Below are 18,775 nucleotides of genomic sequence, written 5' to 3'. Positions count from 1 at the left end.
GGAAATACACGAATGAATCACGTGATACAATGAATGAAACACACGAATCATTAATTTGAAATTTTGCATGAAGATTCTTAATTTATCAAGGATGGATATAAGCCCATTTTCAATTCTTCAAAATTTCAGTACGTCATGTTTTCAATTCGTCAAGTTTCCAGTTTGTAATACTTTGCTTGATTGGTAATCTATTTATAATATAATACAGAAATGAATTGGCTTATAGATGTACTGAGGATGGTTATAAGCCTATTTTCAGATCTTCAAGACTGAAGTACTGATTTTCATTTTCATATTTGTATTAATCTGTACATCCCTATTCTATAATATTATAAAGGAAGGTATTCACTAGGAACAGTTCAAATACCTAACTGATCTGTTTAAAAATAAAGAATATGAATTGATCATTTGAATTGCTAATTATGTATAGTATTATGAAGGAATGAATTGGCTTATGTACGGGATAGGAAATAACCGATAGTCGCATTATCACTTATGAAATAATGAACAGATTGAAAATTACATAATGATTCTGAATTTACTGAGGATGGATATATGCTTATACGGTATAAGTACTCATTTTTCCAATCAATTAAGTTCAATTTGATAATTGAAAAAGACTATTCGATTTGCGATTCAAAGCTCATGCCCATCCAAATAGAGCTTTCTCAAAGTGAATCCGTAGCGTGATTGGTAGCACGCGTGACTTATGAATGCGTGCTCGAGACCTTTCTAACTCATTTTGTTCTTCTAAGAATTTTCAACTCTGATGAAGATTGACGAAGTAATTTTAACAAAATATTGATATTTATTCTGTTTTGATGTTTACTGGGCATAAGGAGATTGGATTTTACACCTAAAAATTGTCCCCTATGCAAAGCACGGGTTACCTGCTAGTCTAATGTACACATTTTCTTTGTTTTAATCATAATCACTATATTATAATTATTTGTCGATTTTTCAGATAAAGCGCCTTCGGAAGCGACATTTCGCGGTCTTGGGTTTCTGTGGTACGATCTGAGTCGCACTGGGGGAGAGCCCATTGTCAGTAATCAAGACTCCATTGCACTCACCTTCAAGACTCGACATCCCACGGGACTACTCTTCCATACCGGTCAGTCCATCAATACAATGCTATTATCATTATCACCCTCTTTATGTTTATGAAACTATGAAGATCCTCCTTCATCAGAATAACAAACAAATTTCGATTCTGAATGTAGAAATTGTTATGGTTGGAAATTACTGGAGATATTGCAATTATTCAAATGCTAATGAATTTCTTATCCTATTATATTGAGCGAGCAATTTCTGTATTTATATATATCTGGTTATTTTTATATCTGGCTATTTCTATATATGGTTATTATATATATATATATATATATATATATATATATATATATATATATGTTTAACGGATCTCGAAAACGGCTCTAATGATTTTCAAGAAATTTGGAACATAGTAGGTTTATAATATAAAGATTCGATTGCACTAGGTCTCATCCTTGAGAAAACTCGCTGAACGACATTAGAAGGATAATTCATCCTTGTCTGAAACAGCTGTGGATAGTAAAAAAGTGAGTAGGCCTATGTGAAAAATCAAAATATCGCATCCCCGAAATTCATAAGATGACATATAGCCAGCTGTAAAATATAAACACGATCATTTTCGAGAATTGTGTTCTGTTTATCAATAAATAAAAAATCTGATGTGGCGCACTCACACAACTTTCCTTGCCGTTATGAAAATGGATCAACTGACGCTAGTGTTCACGCGCATTTCAAGTCTCAAAGATATGAGCCAGCTGGTGACAGGACAATAACGCTGGAGACACACGAGCTCTGCTATCTCTTCATAGTGGATGATTTAATAAAATCAACACTTGCCAACAGTTTGCAAATTGAATAATCTTATTTTCTCGAACTTCGAGCTTATTTTCAATTTTGGGTGAAAATGTTACTGAACATTAATTGTAGAGCTCAATCTTTTCCACTTGATTTTTTTTGTTTAAATTGTATCAGAAGCCTGGTAATTAGGAATCTAAAATAAAACTTTGCATAGTTGAGGCGGAGCTCCTGAAAATTTTTACAGATATGAGACTTTTGGCAGTTGATAGAGCTTATCAATGACTATTTTAGGAATAAATTTGATCGAAATCGTTGGAGCCGTTTTCGAGAAAATCGCAAAAACCATGTTTTTGACAACATTTTTGTCATTTTAGCCGCCATCTTGAATTGCATTTGATCGGGATTGTTCGTGTCGTATCCTTATAGGGAAAGGACCTTAAGTTCCAAATTTCAAGTCATTCCGTTAATTGGAAGATGAGATATCGTGTAGACAGACAAACATACACACACTATAACAATAATTTTTGGGTATTTACCAAAAACTTATATTGAAAGAAATTGTTAGGTCTCTGCACAAGAAGCTGGAAAATGTTATCACCAGTTACGGTATCAATTGACTAGAGATAAGATAATAACGGCTCTCAAGGCTATGATTATTAACAGTCAAATGAAAATAAAAGTCTTGTTTTAATTATCTAATAATATAATAATAATAATGTTTGAGGTGAGGTTCTTTGACATTAGCTTGTCAGCGACCTTAGTAATCGGTCGAGCCATATATTTTGAAAATTAGCCAGACAACTTGTAGCAAATTAATTGCGTCTAGGCAGCATTCGCTGAGACTAGGATAAGAGGGTTTAGTAAACTAAGCATGCCAAATAAATATTAAAAATATTCATAATATCATTGAGCATGAACATAAATAATAAAAAACAAAACAAAAAGATAAAAGAAATGGGGTTTATTTTTACTGAGCGCATTCATACATGTTGCAGTCTAGGGATGTACCAATCATAATGCAGTATTTGGTCGGCGCTAACAATTATTTAATTCAAAATCTCCACGTGGTCTTTATAGAAATTATAAAAATTTGTAATTGTTATAGAATGTACGAAATAATGTAGTTAAGATAAAATAAAAGTTTAAGACTAAGATATTCAATCAAAGGATAGTAATATGCTGTTATTTTATGAACTATTTGACAGTACTAAATTATGTCATCGCAGAGTATTCAAAATCCACCAATGGAAGAGGATATTTAAATTTTTTTTATACAAATTAAAAAGTCGGAAGTATCATTGAGAAAGAATAGGGGAAGACCCACAGCCCACTTGCTTGCCAGAGGTCACCAGGGACATAAGACTGAATCCCTTATGGAATAATTTTTTGCAAAGGTTCAAGTTTTGATTTATATAATTAAAATTAAAATTCATATAACTCAATAATGTCACAGTATGACATGAGTTGTTAAATTTAAATATTCCCACTGGACAGGACGACAGCAGCCACCGTTTGCAGCCGTTGAAAGCAGAGAATTATTTGAGCTCCTTGGAGAGATGGTAAGAAATTTGTGGCATTTCTCTTTCAGGAGGTGAAATAATATATTTCACACCTAGGGCCGAAAATGAGACTTTTCCAGCTCGAAATCGGTTTTCAAGTCCGAGGCCATAGGTCAAGGACTAGAAAAGATTGAGAGTCGGAAAAACATTTTTGCCCATGGTGAGAACGTTATTTTTCGTCACACAGAAAAATAAACAATATAATTATATATGAGAATAATTGTTTATTAGGCAATTCCGGAAGCAAAACAGGAAGGTCATAGCTCTAGCAAATCTGAGGTAATCTGAATATCAGGAAATTGTCCAAGTATTTTTATTTTTTATTCTGATTTGTCTAAATAACCTCAAAGATTATGTTCAATTATGTAAGAGGTTGAGTTTATACTTTTTATTCTTCCAAATGACAATAAGATGATATTATCATAAATGTTTTGATTCTTGAATAATAAACACAAATAATGAAAAGTTTTTTGATCAGCTGTGTCTTAGCACACTTGAAATTTGGCCAATCTGAGTGTCAACGTCAACAATGCTTCTTGTCGTTGACTTCGGAAGTTTAGGTTAGAAGTTCTATCCTACTCTGAATATCGAATTTGAATAGTTTATAATATTGAAAGTTTATCTTATCTGTATTTTATTCATCCAAATAGAATGATAGTATCTTATTGCAGAATACTTATTCAATTCTAGAAGCATAAACTGATTCCGTTTCATAAACTATTTTGTAAACACGTTCACATCAAATCAGAATCAGCTGACTTCAAGGTTATTTTACAGCCCTAGGGCCGTAAAAATTTCACCGGCCTGGTCAGAAAACAATCATTTTCGGCCTCCATATGACGCACGAAAACCAGCTCATTACATCCAAGTGGGGCGAAAAAATATTAATAGTATTCAAAAATCTTTTGCTCTACCGACTGCTGCCAGCAGGGCATATGTGACGCCAAAAATAACGTCACAACACACACACACACACACACACACACACACACACACGCACACACACACAAATTTAGAAATTTAGAAATTGGGGTACCTTAATTTTTTTTGGCTTTCCTCACCTATGTTAATAGGGCAAGGTAAGTGAAAAAATAACGAGGGAAGCTCGGTGCCCCGATATTTATTATTAAATGAAAATCAAAATTAAATGCTGTAATTTTGAATTTCCATCTAGCTGTTTACCTTGCTGTTAATATTATTTGCATTAGCTGAAATCTTGGGGGTGAATTACAGCATTTGATTTGGATTTTCTTTTAATAAGTATAGAAATTGTTATGAATCTCAGAATTGAATTGTTTTTTTAATTGATAAAGGAAAAATTAAAATATTGAATCTCAAACTTCAACTTATTTTTGCAGGCTAATTATTTGATAAATCATGAGTGGTCTAATAAATCTTTGAATATTTCTCTAAAACGAATTTTTACACTCTATGGATCTATTTATAGATTGAACTAGCTCAATCGATGAGTAATGACCGTGAATAATCTTCATCAGCCGGCTGAAGGCAAAAGCATAGTAACAAATTTTGAAGATGATTATTATTGAAGAAAAACGGAATTTATTATTGATAAAAAATTCTATATACAGAATTGAAATTTATGTAGGTCATTCTACTAAAACTAGATCACTTCAGTTTTGTATCCTTCTCAGATATAACGGGCATACTTGAAATTTGTCGAATAAAATTTAATTTTTATTGCAATGAAGATTGTCGAACATGAATGAAATATGTATTACATGGAGATTATTGATGAATAATTTCAAATTATGCAATTGGGCAATTTATTTAAGATTTCCAACCACGATCTGTTCACTAACAGATTCATGTTGAACCGATAAACAATAAGTTTGTAGCGAGTATCGTGGATAAAAAGCCCAAAACTCAAGTCGGTAGAAGAGAGAAAGTTGATTTCTCGATTATCGTGGTGTTTGAAGTGCCTCTCCTTTTCATTTTGACAAAAACATTATAATCAACTCTGCGAATTTCACTAATGAATATCGACTATCGAGAACTTTTCCCTGGGTAGCCGGGCGAGGTTGGGCTGGTGATTAAGTGTGCTGGGACCACACAACCACCTCTACCTATATCTCTTTCTCCTCCTTTTCCTCTTCCTACTCATAATTTCCTGCACATCCTACCTTGATTTCCAACTCTCACTTCCCCACCACTTTACCACCTCTATCGCTGTGCCAGAGAACCGACCAAAAGTTTTCATTCTGTCGACTCAGCTATTAAACGAGCTATACAATTCAGCCACTCTTTCGTTCGAATCGAACAGCCTTTGCTTGGTGACAAGCAATTCCCTCCAAAAAAGACACGAAAATAGATCTGAGGAATATTGTTAATGAATTCTGTACTTAACTTTCGATTACCTGTACCATCTATCTAAATAGGAAGCATATTTGGGTTATTACATGTTGTCTCCGTTGTAATAACTATCATGAATAGAAAAAAAATAATCCCATTATTGAAGTTAAATGACTGTTCTCTGAAACTTTGTTCAGTTTTTCTTATTCTAGTCTCCTACATTTTCTCTCTCACTATAGCTCTTAGACCTCTTTCACAGGATAGGAGACGTGCAACTTGAACACTGAACAGTGTTCACGTTTTTATGTCGAAGTACATTGAGTCCAATCGTGTCTTTCACATGGTGACTCCCAGCCAGGAACCTCCTTTTGTCACGTCTTTTCCCCTCGAGGCAAGCTGAAAGCACAGAGGAAAGAAACACTACTCCGGCTCTGAATTCAACATATAACTATAATAATTAATTCAGTTACAACTCGGAGTTTTCCAAGCGGCTAACACATTCCACTTTCTCACAACATTGCTTGGATGAAGTGTAAATTGTGACATACAAATCTCAATTGAAACTTTGGTCATTTTACGCCGCGATTCTCTCAGTCTCAAACATGTTGCTCACAAATATTGAGCGTGCAACACTGAAGCGACAACTCAAACTTGAGAAATGTTTGCTGATTTTCTCGGCTGATAAAGTCTTCAACAAAAATATTCTCAAGAAAACTTTCTTGACACACAGTTTTATCCGTAACTTGAAATTGACATCTACTTGCTCCTCTCCTGTTCGAGCTCAAAACTTTTAGGCTCAACATCTTTCTACTGATGAATATTATATTAAGTCCGTTTAGACTAGTTATGCTCATAAATGGGCTGGATGAAATGTCCGAGAACGGCTTAATATATCATAAACAAAGTAGTCCAGTCAATATAGACATAAAAAAGGGTGTGTGCTTGCAATATATATACATATATTGTAGTTATGTTTTTTTATATTATTTGGATACATGAGATAAGTCCAGAACCAATTTATTAATGCAAAATTTCCTTGTGCTGAATACAGGTTAACCCAAAAACCTCGTATTTTTGTTCAGCTATTTCAAATTCAGCAATTAGCAAATACGTTAATTGGACAGAAAAATTTCCTCTCGCCTTCCTTTGAGATGAGAAGATTCTGAATACGAGATCATCCAGAACTCTCTATCACTATTGAGTACTGAGTTATGATTTTTCAAAAATGAGTGAAAATTGAAAAAAAATCAATTTTGATGAATTTTAGTTTTTGATCAACAATATCTTCCGATTGTTATAATTAAGATTCAAAATCCCTCTAGGCGTATTTTTGTGCTCTACAATCTGAGATCATGTAGAGCGCTCTATGTCATATGGATTTCCAGGTACAACTGACAACAATGATCCTTGTATTGTGAAAAACACCTAATTTTCAGCTTCAACTATCATCACCAACTAATTTGTCGTCACATTGATATTTCGCAAAATGATATAAGTTCATGACATTATGTTCTATGAGAATCACCCTTTAGATGCACTAACGTGGATATACGAAGTATATTTTAGGTTTTTTGTTAATATTCTGTTCAGGGAGGACTTATTTAGCCAATATTTCGGATATTCAGATATTATTCAAATTTCGAAATCTTTGAAGAAAATTTAAAATAACTTTATTTGGATTGAATATGTTTCACTAATGCAACTCATATTAGACTGTGAGAATAGTTCATAGGGTAATTGAGTCTATTTGTGCCAGAAATTGAATTGTTAATGTATTTTCAATTGGTCATGAAAGGTGTAAGTTATGAAAAGCAAGAGAAATTGCCTTGAAGTCAAACTCCTCCACAATTGCCCAGAAGTCAAACGCCTATCACAAACTCCTTGTGAACTGAATAGACAAAGAAATCTCGATCCTCTTTGTAAAATATTATAATTCTAGACAAATATGCTATTGTAAATATTGAAACGGATCCATAAGACAAGAAAAAAAGGATAGCAGTATAAAAATCATAATAATATATCAATTTACAATCAAAAAACAATCTTATAATTTACTTTCTTCATTTTGCTACATTCGGTGTCTTCAACCATTGTTTGAATCATTTCCCATCAGAAAGAATATAAAAAAATTGAAATGGCCTTCAGTTGTCCCAGGTGATAAGTAACGTAGCTACCGACTACCTTTTACCATGATTGTGATTTCAAGATTTCAAACATTATTACTTTCCCTGCCCTATTACCATAGGCACAGAGGAAAGAAACACTACTTTATGCTTATTCCGTGCACTTTATGCTTATTCCGTGCTGAAAGTTTCTGCCAGAAACCCGTTTGGATCGAGATACTAGCGGACATATCGTCGCTTTCACATGGTGATACTACGTCCCTCCGGTCCTCACTTTTTCTCAAAATCTATCTTTCTTGAAAATGAAGATAGAAAGATTCTGATTTCGGATTTGGATTCAGCGACCCCAAATTCGATAAAACGTAAGTCCCGTTTTCGAAAATATCCGAAAACAAGGAAGTTATGGCTGTTTTTAATAAAGCTTTCTAATATCATATATATACGTCATATATATGACGTATCTATCTAATATCATATATAATATCATATATATATATAATATCATATTATACGGTAAAAACGAACAGGTACTGTAATGTACTGTACAGTACGTATGTACTGTAGCTATTATAATACAACTTACACTGTATTTGTGTAGTAAATTTGGTAGCATATTTATCTTGATTTCTGAAGAATACCCAAAAATAAGGGAGTAAGATAACTTTGAAAAACCAACGTTTTCCTGCCGATTGGGAAAACAGATTATAAATTATTCTAAGACATATTATGTCTTGAACTGGAAGCCTGTAACAGATATCCAGATCACTATTCAAGCTATCAAGCTTTTCATAAATTTATTTGTCTCCCCATGGCAGTAGGTTTGCGCCCAACGTTTTCACTTAAACATTTCTGTGATAATTATTAAATTATGATAGAACACATTATCGTATTTATCTAAATCGATAGCGACTAAAATCGACAAGCCATGATTCTGTTAATCAATACTCATATAATAATACAAAGTATAGAACTGCTTTTTTACTATGATACATGGTTTTCATTCTTTAATAAAAATAAAACGAGATTCCGGTGTCAAAAGCATCAAAGTCGCCAGGCTGGTCTGGACTATTCATAACGTTCTCAGTATATGCATTATCCACTCAGCAGTTCTAATACAAACACAGACATCAGTTTCGTTTTAGTTGGAATGGAATGACATTTTTTATTCTTTCAGTTCCTATTATTACCATAGATCGATTCAGATCACCACAATGTTTATACTGTATGTTCATAATAGATTTTTCTGGTTGTTGCAAAGAAATAATTATTGGTATAATCAACTATTTGAACCTGATAAATTAGATTGTTGAATCACAATTGAAATTCAGTGAAGTTTACTTGTCCTTTCCCTCGTATTTATTCGGTGATGAGTAGAGATGATTTATGAGTTCATATTTGGATTCATCTTTTCAAAGTTTAATTGTTTTTGAACTTTTAAAAATTAAACATGTTCATGTTTAAACTTTTTAGGTATTTGAAAACTTCTTAAAACCTTTGCCTGTCTCTTCGTGAGGCAGGAGTATTGTTATCTTTGTACGTTTACTAAAATAATCATATGATAATGGAAAGCTATATTAAAAATCTGGTGTGGCGCACTCACACAACTTTCCTTGCCGTTATGAAAATTGATCACCTGACGCTAGTGTTCCCGCGCATCACAAGTCTACTAATCAAAGATTTGAGCCAGCTGGTGACAGGGCATTAACGCTGGAGACACACGAGCTCTGTTATCTCTTCATAGTGAATGATTTAATAGGATCAACAATAATTTGCAATTGAATAATCACATTTTCTCGAATTTAAAGCTTATTTTCAATTTTAGGTGAAAATGTTACTGAACATTAATTGTAGAGATTTTCATGCTCAATCTACTCCACTTGATTTTTTTTGTTTCAATTGTATCTAAAGCCTGATAATTGGGAATCTATCTGCATTGCTGGGGCGGAGCTCCTGAAATTTTACAGATATGGGACTTGTGGCAGTTGATAGAGCTTATCGATGACTATTTTAGGTATGAATTTGATCAAAATCTTGGGGCCGCTTCCGAGAAAATCACGAAAAACCCTGTTTTTGACAACATTTTCGCCATTTTAGCCGCCATCTTGAATTGCATTTGATCGAAATTGTTCGTGTCGGATCCTTATAGTGAAAGGACCTTAAGTTCCAAATTTCAAGTCATTCCGTTAATTGGGAGATGAGATATCGTGTACACAGACGCACATACACTCATCTTCTATCTATATTTTTAAGAAAGTTAGACTTTGAGAAAAAGTGATGAGTCATACTTTGTGCAAACGTCGGCTTACTTGTTAGATCCGTCGGCTAAATTGAAAGATCCCCATGTGAAACCAAAGGAGAGCTGCAAAATATGAAATATAATCTTCCTATCGTCTCCTATCGTGTGAAAGTAGCCTTAAATGATCTTCAGGAGGCAGGATTCTGCCGTGTGAAACTGGCCTAACAGATTTAGCATTATGCGTCACTCTTCCACCAGAAAACATTTTTTGACTTTTCCCTCTCACTAATTCTTTCCTATTTTTTTCTTCGAACTCCCAAAGTTTTTATTCGCAATTTATAACCTATTCTACAACGTATCTCCATTGTTATTCATTTCCATGACTTATTTATACATTATACTTCTTTTAAGCTCTCTCAATAGAGGTTGAACCAAAATTATCTTGTTCCATTGAGCATTGATGGCATTTTGGTAACTATTCCGAATCAGAAAAATAAGGAAGACCTAACAGGTTACCTACATTATATAAGATGGTCGAGACTTTGGATTCTTAATTCTTCTAGTGTAATCAATTTTCGTTTATATAGTATTGTAGGCAACTTTAAATCCTTTACTCTTCTTGTACTTATACTGCTGATGGAGTAATAAAGAATTCGGTAATAAACTTACTGAAGCACCTGCGTCGTATTCTCTCAGTAATATAAACTTTCAACAATATAAGAGTGATGAATTTCCAAAGTAATAACCCATAACCTCAGCAATATTATATTATATTTGAGACTTGAAGAATAATAAATAATGCAATACAGAGTTCCTCCAGTAATTTCATCCAGTGAAGTGGTTTGAGCAAGAGTGCGATTTTAATGATTTGCAATAGAAGTGTGATTCTGTTTATTGCACTATACAGTGGATGTTTCATATCGTGAAACATACATCTAGCAATAAAAATTGATTCAACAGATATATGACAGCCACATTCCAGCTTGGCCTTCACTGGCATCTGGCAACTAAGAGCTCGTCTTACTCTTGTATTTTCTTTCTCTGGAGAGAACTGATTAACTCTGTCAAGTAAATGTTTGTCTTCATATGTGGTTCATGCTCCAGTAACGTCCATAAAGCTCAATCATCGGCTTTCTTTCTTCAAAGAAGTGACTTTTCTATTATATTATCTTCAATAAGAGATATAATTAGTTATCTATGAAGACTTGAATTTTCGTGAAGCAAAAACCCAATTATTCACTAATTTTTCGGAATTCGCATTATCATCTAGTCTATTTTTTATGGCTGGCCCATTTTTAATGGCCACTTTTGACCACAACCCATCTCTAAACTCTGCCCACTTCCTTCTGATTGGTCAAAAATGTAATTAAGAACTTTGCCAGTAGATACCAGATACTGGTTGATTTACAACTTATTCTCAGTAAGATGACAGTAGGCCTACTAACCCGATGGCGTATTTATTTTTCATGGATCATGAGAGATTTTCATGTGTATTCTCTTATGGTGAGATACACTTTTCGTGTCAATTCGTCAGCATACCTTATAAATAATATCAATGCTCTCCAAGATTATTCTATTTCCCAGCATCCATTCTGAAATTCAGCAACAAAAACTAGAGCTACAAAACTGCTAGCTCAGTAAATCATTCTTCCCCTCATTTATGTCACCATGATTGATATCTTCTCCGGCAGAATATTTTCATGCCGTTATCCACTGGCGAATAGTAATGAGACGTAGATCCAGAAAGCCTTGCTGGAAACAGAGAGCCCGCTCATCTGTATAAATACCAGAATAAAATGAGAAGCATGCATAAAACATCAGGAAAAATAGCTAGGTGGAATCTTTTTACCGGGACTAGTGCAGTGGAGAGGCGACCCTTACAAGTGTTTAGTCGAGTGTTTTTACGTGCTCGGGAGGTGAAGGGACAAGTTCCTTCTCATCCATCCCTCTATTTTCCATCCCTTCGAGTTTGTATCAGCGGTCAGAGTACCTACCACCATCGGCTGTAGGGGACTTTGTTAGGATGAGCGGATGGCTCTCTCTCTACTCCGCCCCTTTCTCTCACCCTCAAGGCTCTCGGCTCAAGTGTCCTTCCGGATTGCCAGCTGTTAATAACTCCATTTCTCTATCCTGTCTGTATTCTCAGGCCTTGTTCTCATGCAAATTAATTGTTTGTCTTTCATCATCGGATCACTCTATTCAGAGTCGGTGTCCTTCTCAAAGGAACGATTGTTTTCCACAAGTAATAAACTTGAGTGTCGAGCAGAAGTTATTACCTCCTTCAACTAATCTGATTTATTAGAAATAACTTGTGATGCTGAGATGAGAATGTGTATACCTCTGTTGTCCGAACATTAGTCGTGGTAATAATTTGCACTTTCTGCAAATAATAACTTTCTAAATTATTCACGTAAAACATTTGTTCAAGTATTTTTATCAGGCTACGTAAATGAGGGTACTAGCAATTCTTTGTAAATATACGTAACACTATTCATTCCATATCAGCTTTGATTGTTAATTTTTGTTGAGGAAGCAGCCCATCATTGAGAAATTTCTACTCGATAGCTTTACTGAACTGCTTCAGATTGTTCTCTCATAGTTTTACATAATGGAAAACCTTCCACCATAATGAGATTTCCTCAGTCATATTGGGTACGTACTGATCAGATAGATTTCTAGTTGAAATGAAGGTTCAATAGTAGTAGATAACGCACATTTATAAACCACAGCCTCCTCCAATACAAAAATGCTAGTCCAGTCACTATATTATACAATGGTTCTTGCAATTTATATTGAGTTTTAGTTTTTTAATATATTCCAGAACAAACTTTTCATGAACAATTTCCTTGTGCTAGGTTAATGTGTATAATCTTATTCCTGATTTCTTCCATTCACCAACTATATCATCAGAAATAGAAATCGACTGATAGATAGTTTTCTAGTTATTGCGTTTTTCGAAAATATAAATCGATGTTTCAAAAACTGAGGTCAATATGAAAAAATTCACTGAATATTTTCTGTTGCAATTTCCATATGGTCTTCGGCTGTTACACCTTCCATATGGGACAACCTCTATAATAATATTAGAGTAAGGAGGAAATTCCTCTTCCTATTCATAATCCTTAGATTGCAAACTTTCAAAAAGCTTCACACATACGTCGACGTGAAATTCAGAAAGAAGCACTCCTGTCAAATTTCATGGAAATCTTTTGCTGCGTTTCACCAAAAATGCGGGACGCACATAGAAAAAATAATAACAGATTAGGTTAGAAGAATGATGATGTAAGTTATCTCTTGGGTCAACAACTATTAACAATATTGTTAGTTATGTAAATTATCTGAATTCAACATTTTTTCAAGCAGACGGTGGAGATTAACTTGTGCTTGAGAAGCTCTTTCTTAGGGATATAATGGAAAATAATAGAAGAACATTCCATTTTCATTGCATGATAACTTCTGAAAAAAGTCTGGGCTTCTCGTTTTTTCAGTACCTGACATGACAGACCTTGGAGCCTTGTGATCTACTTATTCATTCCCAAAGGTTTATTAGTCGAAAGCTATTGGAAGAAGGATATTACGCTGATGAAGTAGTTAGTGGTAGGTGGAAAACACCGCTGATGAGGTGGTGGGTGGTGGGTAGGTGAGCATGACAACACGCAAATCTTGTGAGCCTCAAATCGACTTGACCCAAGCTTTGCATCCATAATTTTATTCCCCTCATCATGCACTTCAAGAATGGAATAGGGTCACATGATTGTGAGCCTATTTCTAGAATGCCACTGATCCGGTCATCGATGTGCACCACTCTTGTAGTGATTCTGTGCTATCTACCTACCATCAAGCCTGTATGAAGTTGTTGAGCCAAATGAAGTCCAACTTAGCTTTTTCTCTGCATTGAGCTAAGTGTTCACAAACACAAAAGCAGGAGGAGATAGATTTTTTGCATTGCTAGGTGGCTTCAGGGCATCTGAATTTGCAGATCTCTTGACAAAGCATGCACTGTTGAGTTCGTAAGAGGGATATCATTCCAAGCAGGATTCCCCTAAACGTTGTCTTCACTTTTCAATAGTAATTTCCCATTCAACTTATCTTCCTATCTTATGAGAAGTATTCTCATGACTTTCTTTTATATCTAATAATACAGTAGTTTATTCTACTGTGCTACTCTAATGTCTGTTTGTACCATTGTAAGGTTTACTGACTATTATATTGGACCTATTGCTGTTTCTATATCATTAATTACAATATAGCAATCAATCATCTATAATGTTGTTTCCATAGTCATTTATTCCAACTTGTATCAGCAATAATTCTCAATAATCTTACACTTGATAAAAAGTTGGAATAAACAAGATTTATGATCTTGACTTGCTACCCCGACAGACAGTCATTTTTAAGTGAGGCTTGGAAAATCAGTAGCATTGGCATTACAGTTCGTACCGGTAAACTTTATAGAAAAATGTGATGTGAAATTTCTATGTAATTAATTGGAGCTCATTCATATGCTTGGTTGCAGCAATCAATAGTGAAATTGACATCTACCAATAGAATATTGTTAATTGGATTGTAGAAGTACGAGCTACTTTACATAGAATTGATTGGATAATTGAATTCTATATATTTATTGTTATGGTGCTTATTTCAAAATCTCTAGGTACTTGTTGAACAAAAAAAATCATTTCATACAAATGCGATTAGATCAATTCATTTATTAACAAACTCACAAAATATGCAATAAGACTGGGATAGGACACCAATATTATTCAGATGTTGAATCAATTGTCGATCGGATAAGGTTACTTTACATGGAAATCCATAGAAGTTATTGGAAAGATGTTGGAATGATCTAGTTTATTCATTCACAAGATGAATTCGACAAATGTCGAATTTTTCATGTATACCGAGTTGTAGACAGGTATTCTTTCGATGAATTGAAAATTCTAGATCGTGAATAGATTGGCAAATCACGCACCCCATAAAACGGAAGTTGTTGAACCAGCAACTATTCAAAATAGCTGACTTTCCCACCTCAACAGATTGAAAAGTAGGGACTTCTGCGTTGCTTCCCATCGGCATAATCTGATTGCACAACTCAAGTTGCCAGCTCGGAGAGGTTGTAACTAATACATAACATTGAATGTTACAAGGAAATTACTTTGTATGTCAGCAGCAAAGGAATAAGAGACAGAACCGTGTTCAAAGTAGTCGCATGAAAGATGCATGTGGGGAACGTAACAGCTGCAACAGTCGCTGCATTAAAATGAGATTTGCCATCTTGAATCCATTCGTCCACATCTAGCTCCAGCAGCAAGCAGCAAATGCCTCTCTGCGCCTCTGCTCTGCCAAATCAATTTTCCATCCACGCTGCCAAGCCTGCCAAATCTACACAAACATATTCATGATATTTTAAGCATCTTCTGTGAGCACTAAAATATACATAACATCCCACATCATAACATTCTTACTTGAATAAAATTTGAGGGTGATCCACTGGTAAAATTAATAAATTAAACTATCCTGTTCGATATGTGATATGAATTTTTGAGGTTTAATTTAATTGGTACATGGCTGAATATCTTGGAATAATAAAGGCTACTCGATGGATTTTTATTGTTTATGATGTTTGAGTTTGTATAACCATAGCTTTAATTGGTTCAGTTACCCTCTCCAACCCTAGCTAAATAACTCCTTTATATTGAGTTGGGATTTAACAGATTATATCATAGCAGTGTATGATTTAAAAAATTTCGACAATATTAGAATGGTCACATTCGGGAGGTTGATACAGTAGGGAGGGATATTTAATGTAATGAGAATAAAACTCAACACAATTTAAGAAACTCAAGACATCTCCATGAATAATTTTTACGTCAAACCTCCTCTTCTATTCTATCTATTATAGCGCAATATTAATTTCTAGCGCAGTATTTCATTTAATACAGGAAACTCGACACAGTACGAGATGTATAATGGACCACTCAAAATGTACCTCGGGGCACGGAATAAGCATAAAGTAGTGTTTCTTTCCTCTGTGCTCGGGGTCTGTACTAAATCGGGGTGTACTATATCAAGGTTCCACTGTATTCTTTTCAAAACTTTTGATCGATCTATATTGAATTCTATGTATCTGAAATCATTAATCTGTTTCTGCAAAAAAAATAATATCAACTTTCCAATATCCATTTCTTACAATATTCTGCACATAAATAAGCTGATTTGGGAACTATTGTCTTTTGAAAATGGAATTGGATTTGAAAGTGACATTCGAAAATCAATTCCCTGTTTTCTAGAGAAATTATCACCTGTCAACTCAAAAAAAAATGTGCTTCACTCATCCCCCTTGACTCATCAAATTGTTACAATTATGATTTCATGATGAAACTTGATGACTCATGAAAATGATAGTGGGTGATGTATTGGTTTACTACAGGAATGAGAGTGATTCAGAGTACGGTGGCCCAATGAAAGACATGGAAAAGTCAGCGATTGGTTCTGCAGCGAGCGCCAGGCTTGTTGATAATAATTGCGTGCAAATCGAAATCAAGAGTTTCACTGTCAGAACTGACATTTCTAGATCCCGTCAAAGACAGGGCTCCCATGAGGTGGTGGTCGGGCTCAGGTGGGGGTTGATGAGAGGAGGCGTACACAGGCCGCAGTACTGACATAACCTCACTCTGCTAATAACAGGGCGGCTGACCATTGGTTCGTGAAACAAATCCATAGTGAGATTTTCTTCTATCAGAATTCCTCATTAATAAAATGAATGATTCCCATTCAACCAATGCTGAAAGTTCAAAGATTCACACCAAAATATCAGTATTCCTTATAAATAACATCAATGCTCCCCATACAACCAATGCCAAGCAATGCTGAGAATTCAAAATGAATCTGACTGTAGGTCGAATTGTATCAACTCGATAGTGCCGCAACCTCGCGCTCGTTTCATTATTGCGTGGATTGGAAAGCACCTAGTTAATTGGAATTCATCCGTCGTCACGGGTATGATAGGCTGACTGGCTATCTGACTTGGTTTCATGTGGCATGATTTTTGTAGTCCTCTGTTATGAGGACTACAGAGAAAAAGACTCACGGGGAGTAAGGATTTCTTGTATGAACTAAAGTTTAATTTGAATATTGGCAGATATCATTTTATGGAAAAGCTAGAATGGATAAATATGAAAAATAACTTCACTATTTGTGGTGGAAGAAATTCTGTGAAATACTGATTAAAAAAAATAAGGTAGTTCTAGAATATTTATTCATAGCTCAAGAAAATGTAGACCAGATATAAACATGGACTTATTCCTACATTGCATGAGGTGATCATACCACAATCCATCCCCCATAAAAATACAGGACTATTTTATTTGCTCTACTTAAACGATAAAGAAATGTGAAAGGAAGGCTATAATTTAGATTAGGCTAATAACTGAGTCAAATAATCTTGCTGGTATCGGACACGCACGTCCTTAAACTTCCCTCTGCTGAGATAAACTGCTGAGATCCACTTTAAACTGTCAGCATTTCTTATAAAGAACATCGAAGTTTCCCAATTATACAATACTGAAACTTCAAAGTGAATCTGACTATAGGAAACACTGGTATAAACCATTACACAAGTTGCAGATAGGCAAAACAGAGGCAAGAAAGGACCAGGCGAATTAATTAAGTTACGAGTACTGAGGAGATCCCTTCCTCCCCTCCTCCTTCGGTCGCAAGTCTCTCCTCATGGCGATGGCCAACTTAGTTCCACTATGAAACAAGAACAGTTTGTAATAATTATACTTAATTCTATACGATCTAGATGTTATCTACTTTGCAGGAAGTTTTCCTTGACTTCATCCTCTGCAATTGACGGGAAAATACGAACCAAACAGAGGAATATAACCGCCGAGAAATTTAATACGTATCACTCACGTGAAGCGCAGATTAGATAGGAGAGCGTTAGAATGTAAGGGGTCAATCACTTTCTGGATGAATGAGCTGCTTTGTTGATAATTTTGAAACTGAGCACCGAGCTTTATGATTATACCCTGCTCAGTTTGGATCGTAAATTGTCTTAATTACTCGAATTCCACTGCTATTCACGGGATTTTATCTGTATTTCGAGAACAAAATAACAACTCCCTAATGACTATTTATCATATATCGTGGAAGTTCCAAATAATGGTTATGGTATTACATGATTTATTCCCATTTGGATGACGTTTTACTGATTTGGTAAACAGTCACATTGACTGAAGTAAAAGCTATACGAGTACATTGGGAAGACTCACAGAATGAGTTATATTGAATTATTTCAGAGTAAATGTTTCTCTATACAAGGAGAAATCACCAATATTTTTAAGGTCCAAACCTTTCTGCATGATGGATGATGATGAAGATGATGAATATGATGATGATGATACAGTACTAACAATAATATAGGCTTCGTTGAAGAGTTCTCTGGTGCGTAAGCTCACAGTAAGCTAGAGGATGGAGAGGAGATATCCGTTTCTTAGAAACTGTTTTCACTTAATGCAATCAATGATGCAAAATGGGGTTTTACTACAGTATTGCATTTCACATACTAGTCTACGATGGAAAATTCACAACCTGATTAACTTAGTGTCACATTTTCGTATTTCCCAAATTGTGAACAATATTATCGGGTAATATTATTATTACCTTCAATTACCTATTGTTGTTACCTTCAC

General features: G+C 34.7%; 1 protein-coding gene across 1 annotated transcript in view; it reads left to right on the top strand.

Moving 5' to 3' along the window:
- The window catches only part of LOC111051127 (neurexin-3-like), a 304,920-nt gene that overhangs the window by 252,653 nt on the left and 33,492 nt on the right, over positions 1-18,775 (top strand). Inside the window, exon 3 of the mRNA XM_039427002.1 lies at positions 965-1,114. Coding sequence (XP_039282936.1) covers positions 965-1,114 — 150 coding nt within the window. The remainder of the gene's footprint in view (positions 1-964; positions 1,115-18,775) is intronic.

Source organism: Nilaparvata lugens, chromosome 4, assembly GCF_014356525.2.
Source record: "Nilaparvata lugens isolate BPH chromosome 4, ASM1435652v1, whole genome shotgun sequence".
In the NCBI taxonomy this organism is placed as follows: Eukaryota; Metazoa; Arthropoda; class Insecta; order Hemiptera; family Delphacidae; genus Nilaparvata; species Nilaparvata lugens.
The sequence above is the reverse complement of the archived record's forward strand: the minus strand, read 5'-3'. Positions and strand labels throughout refer to the sequence as shown.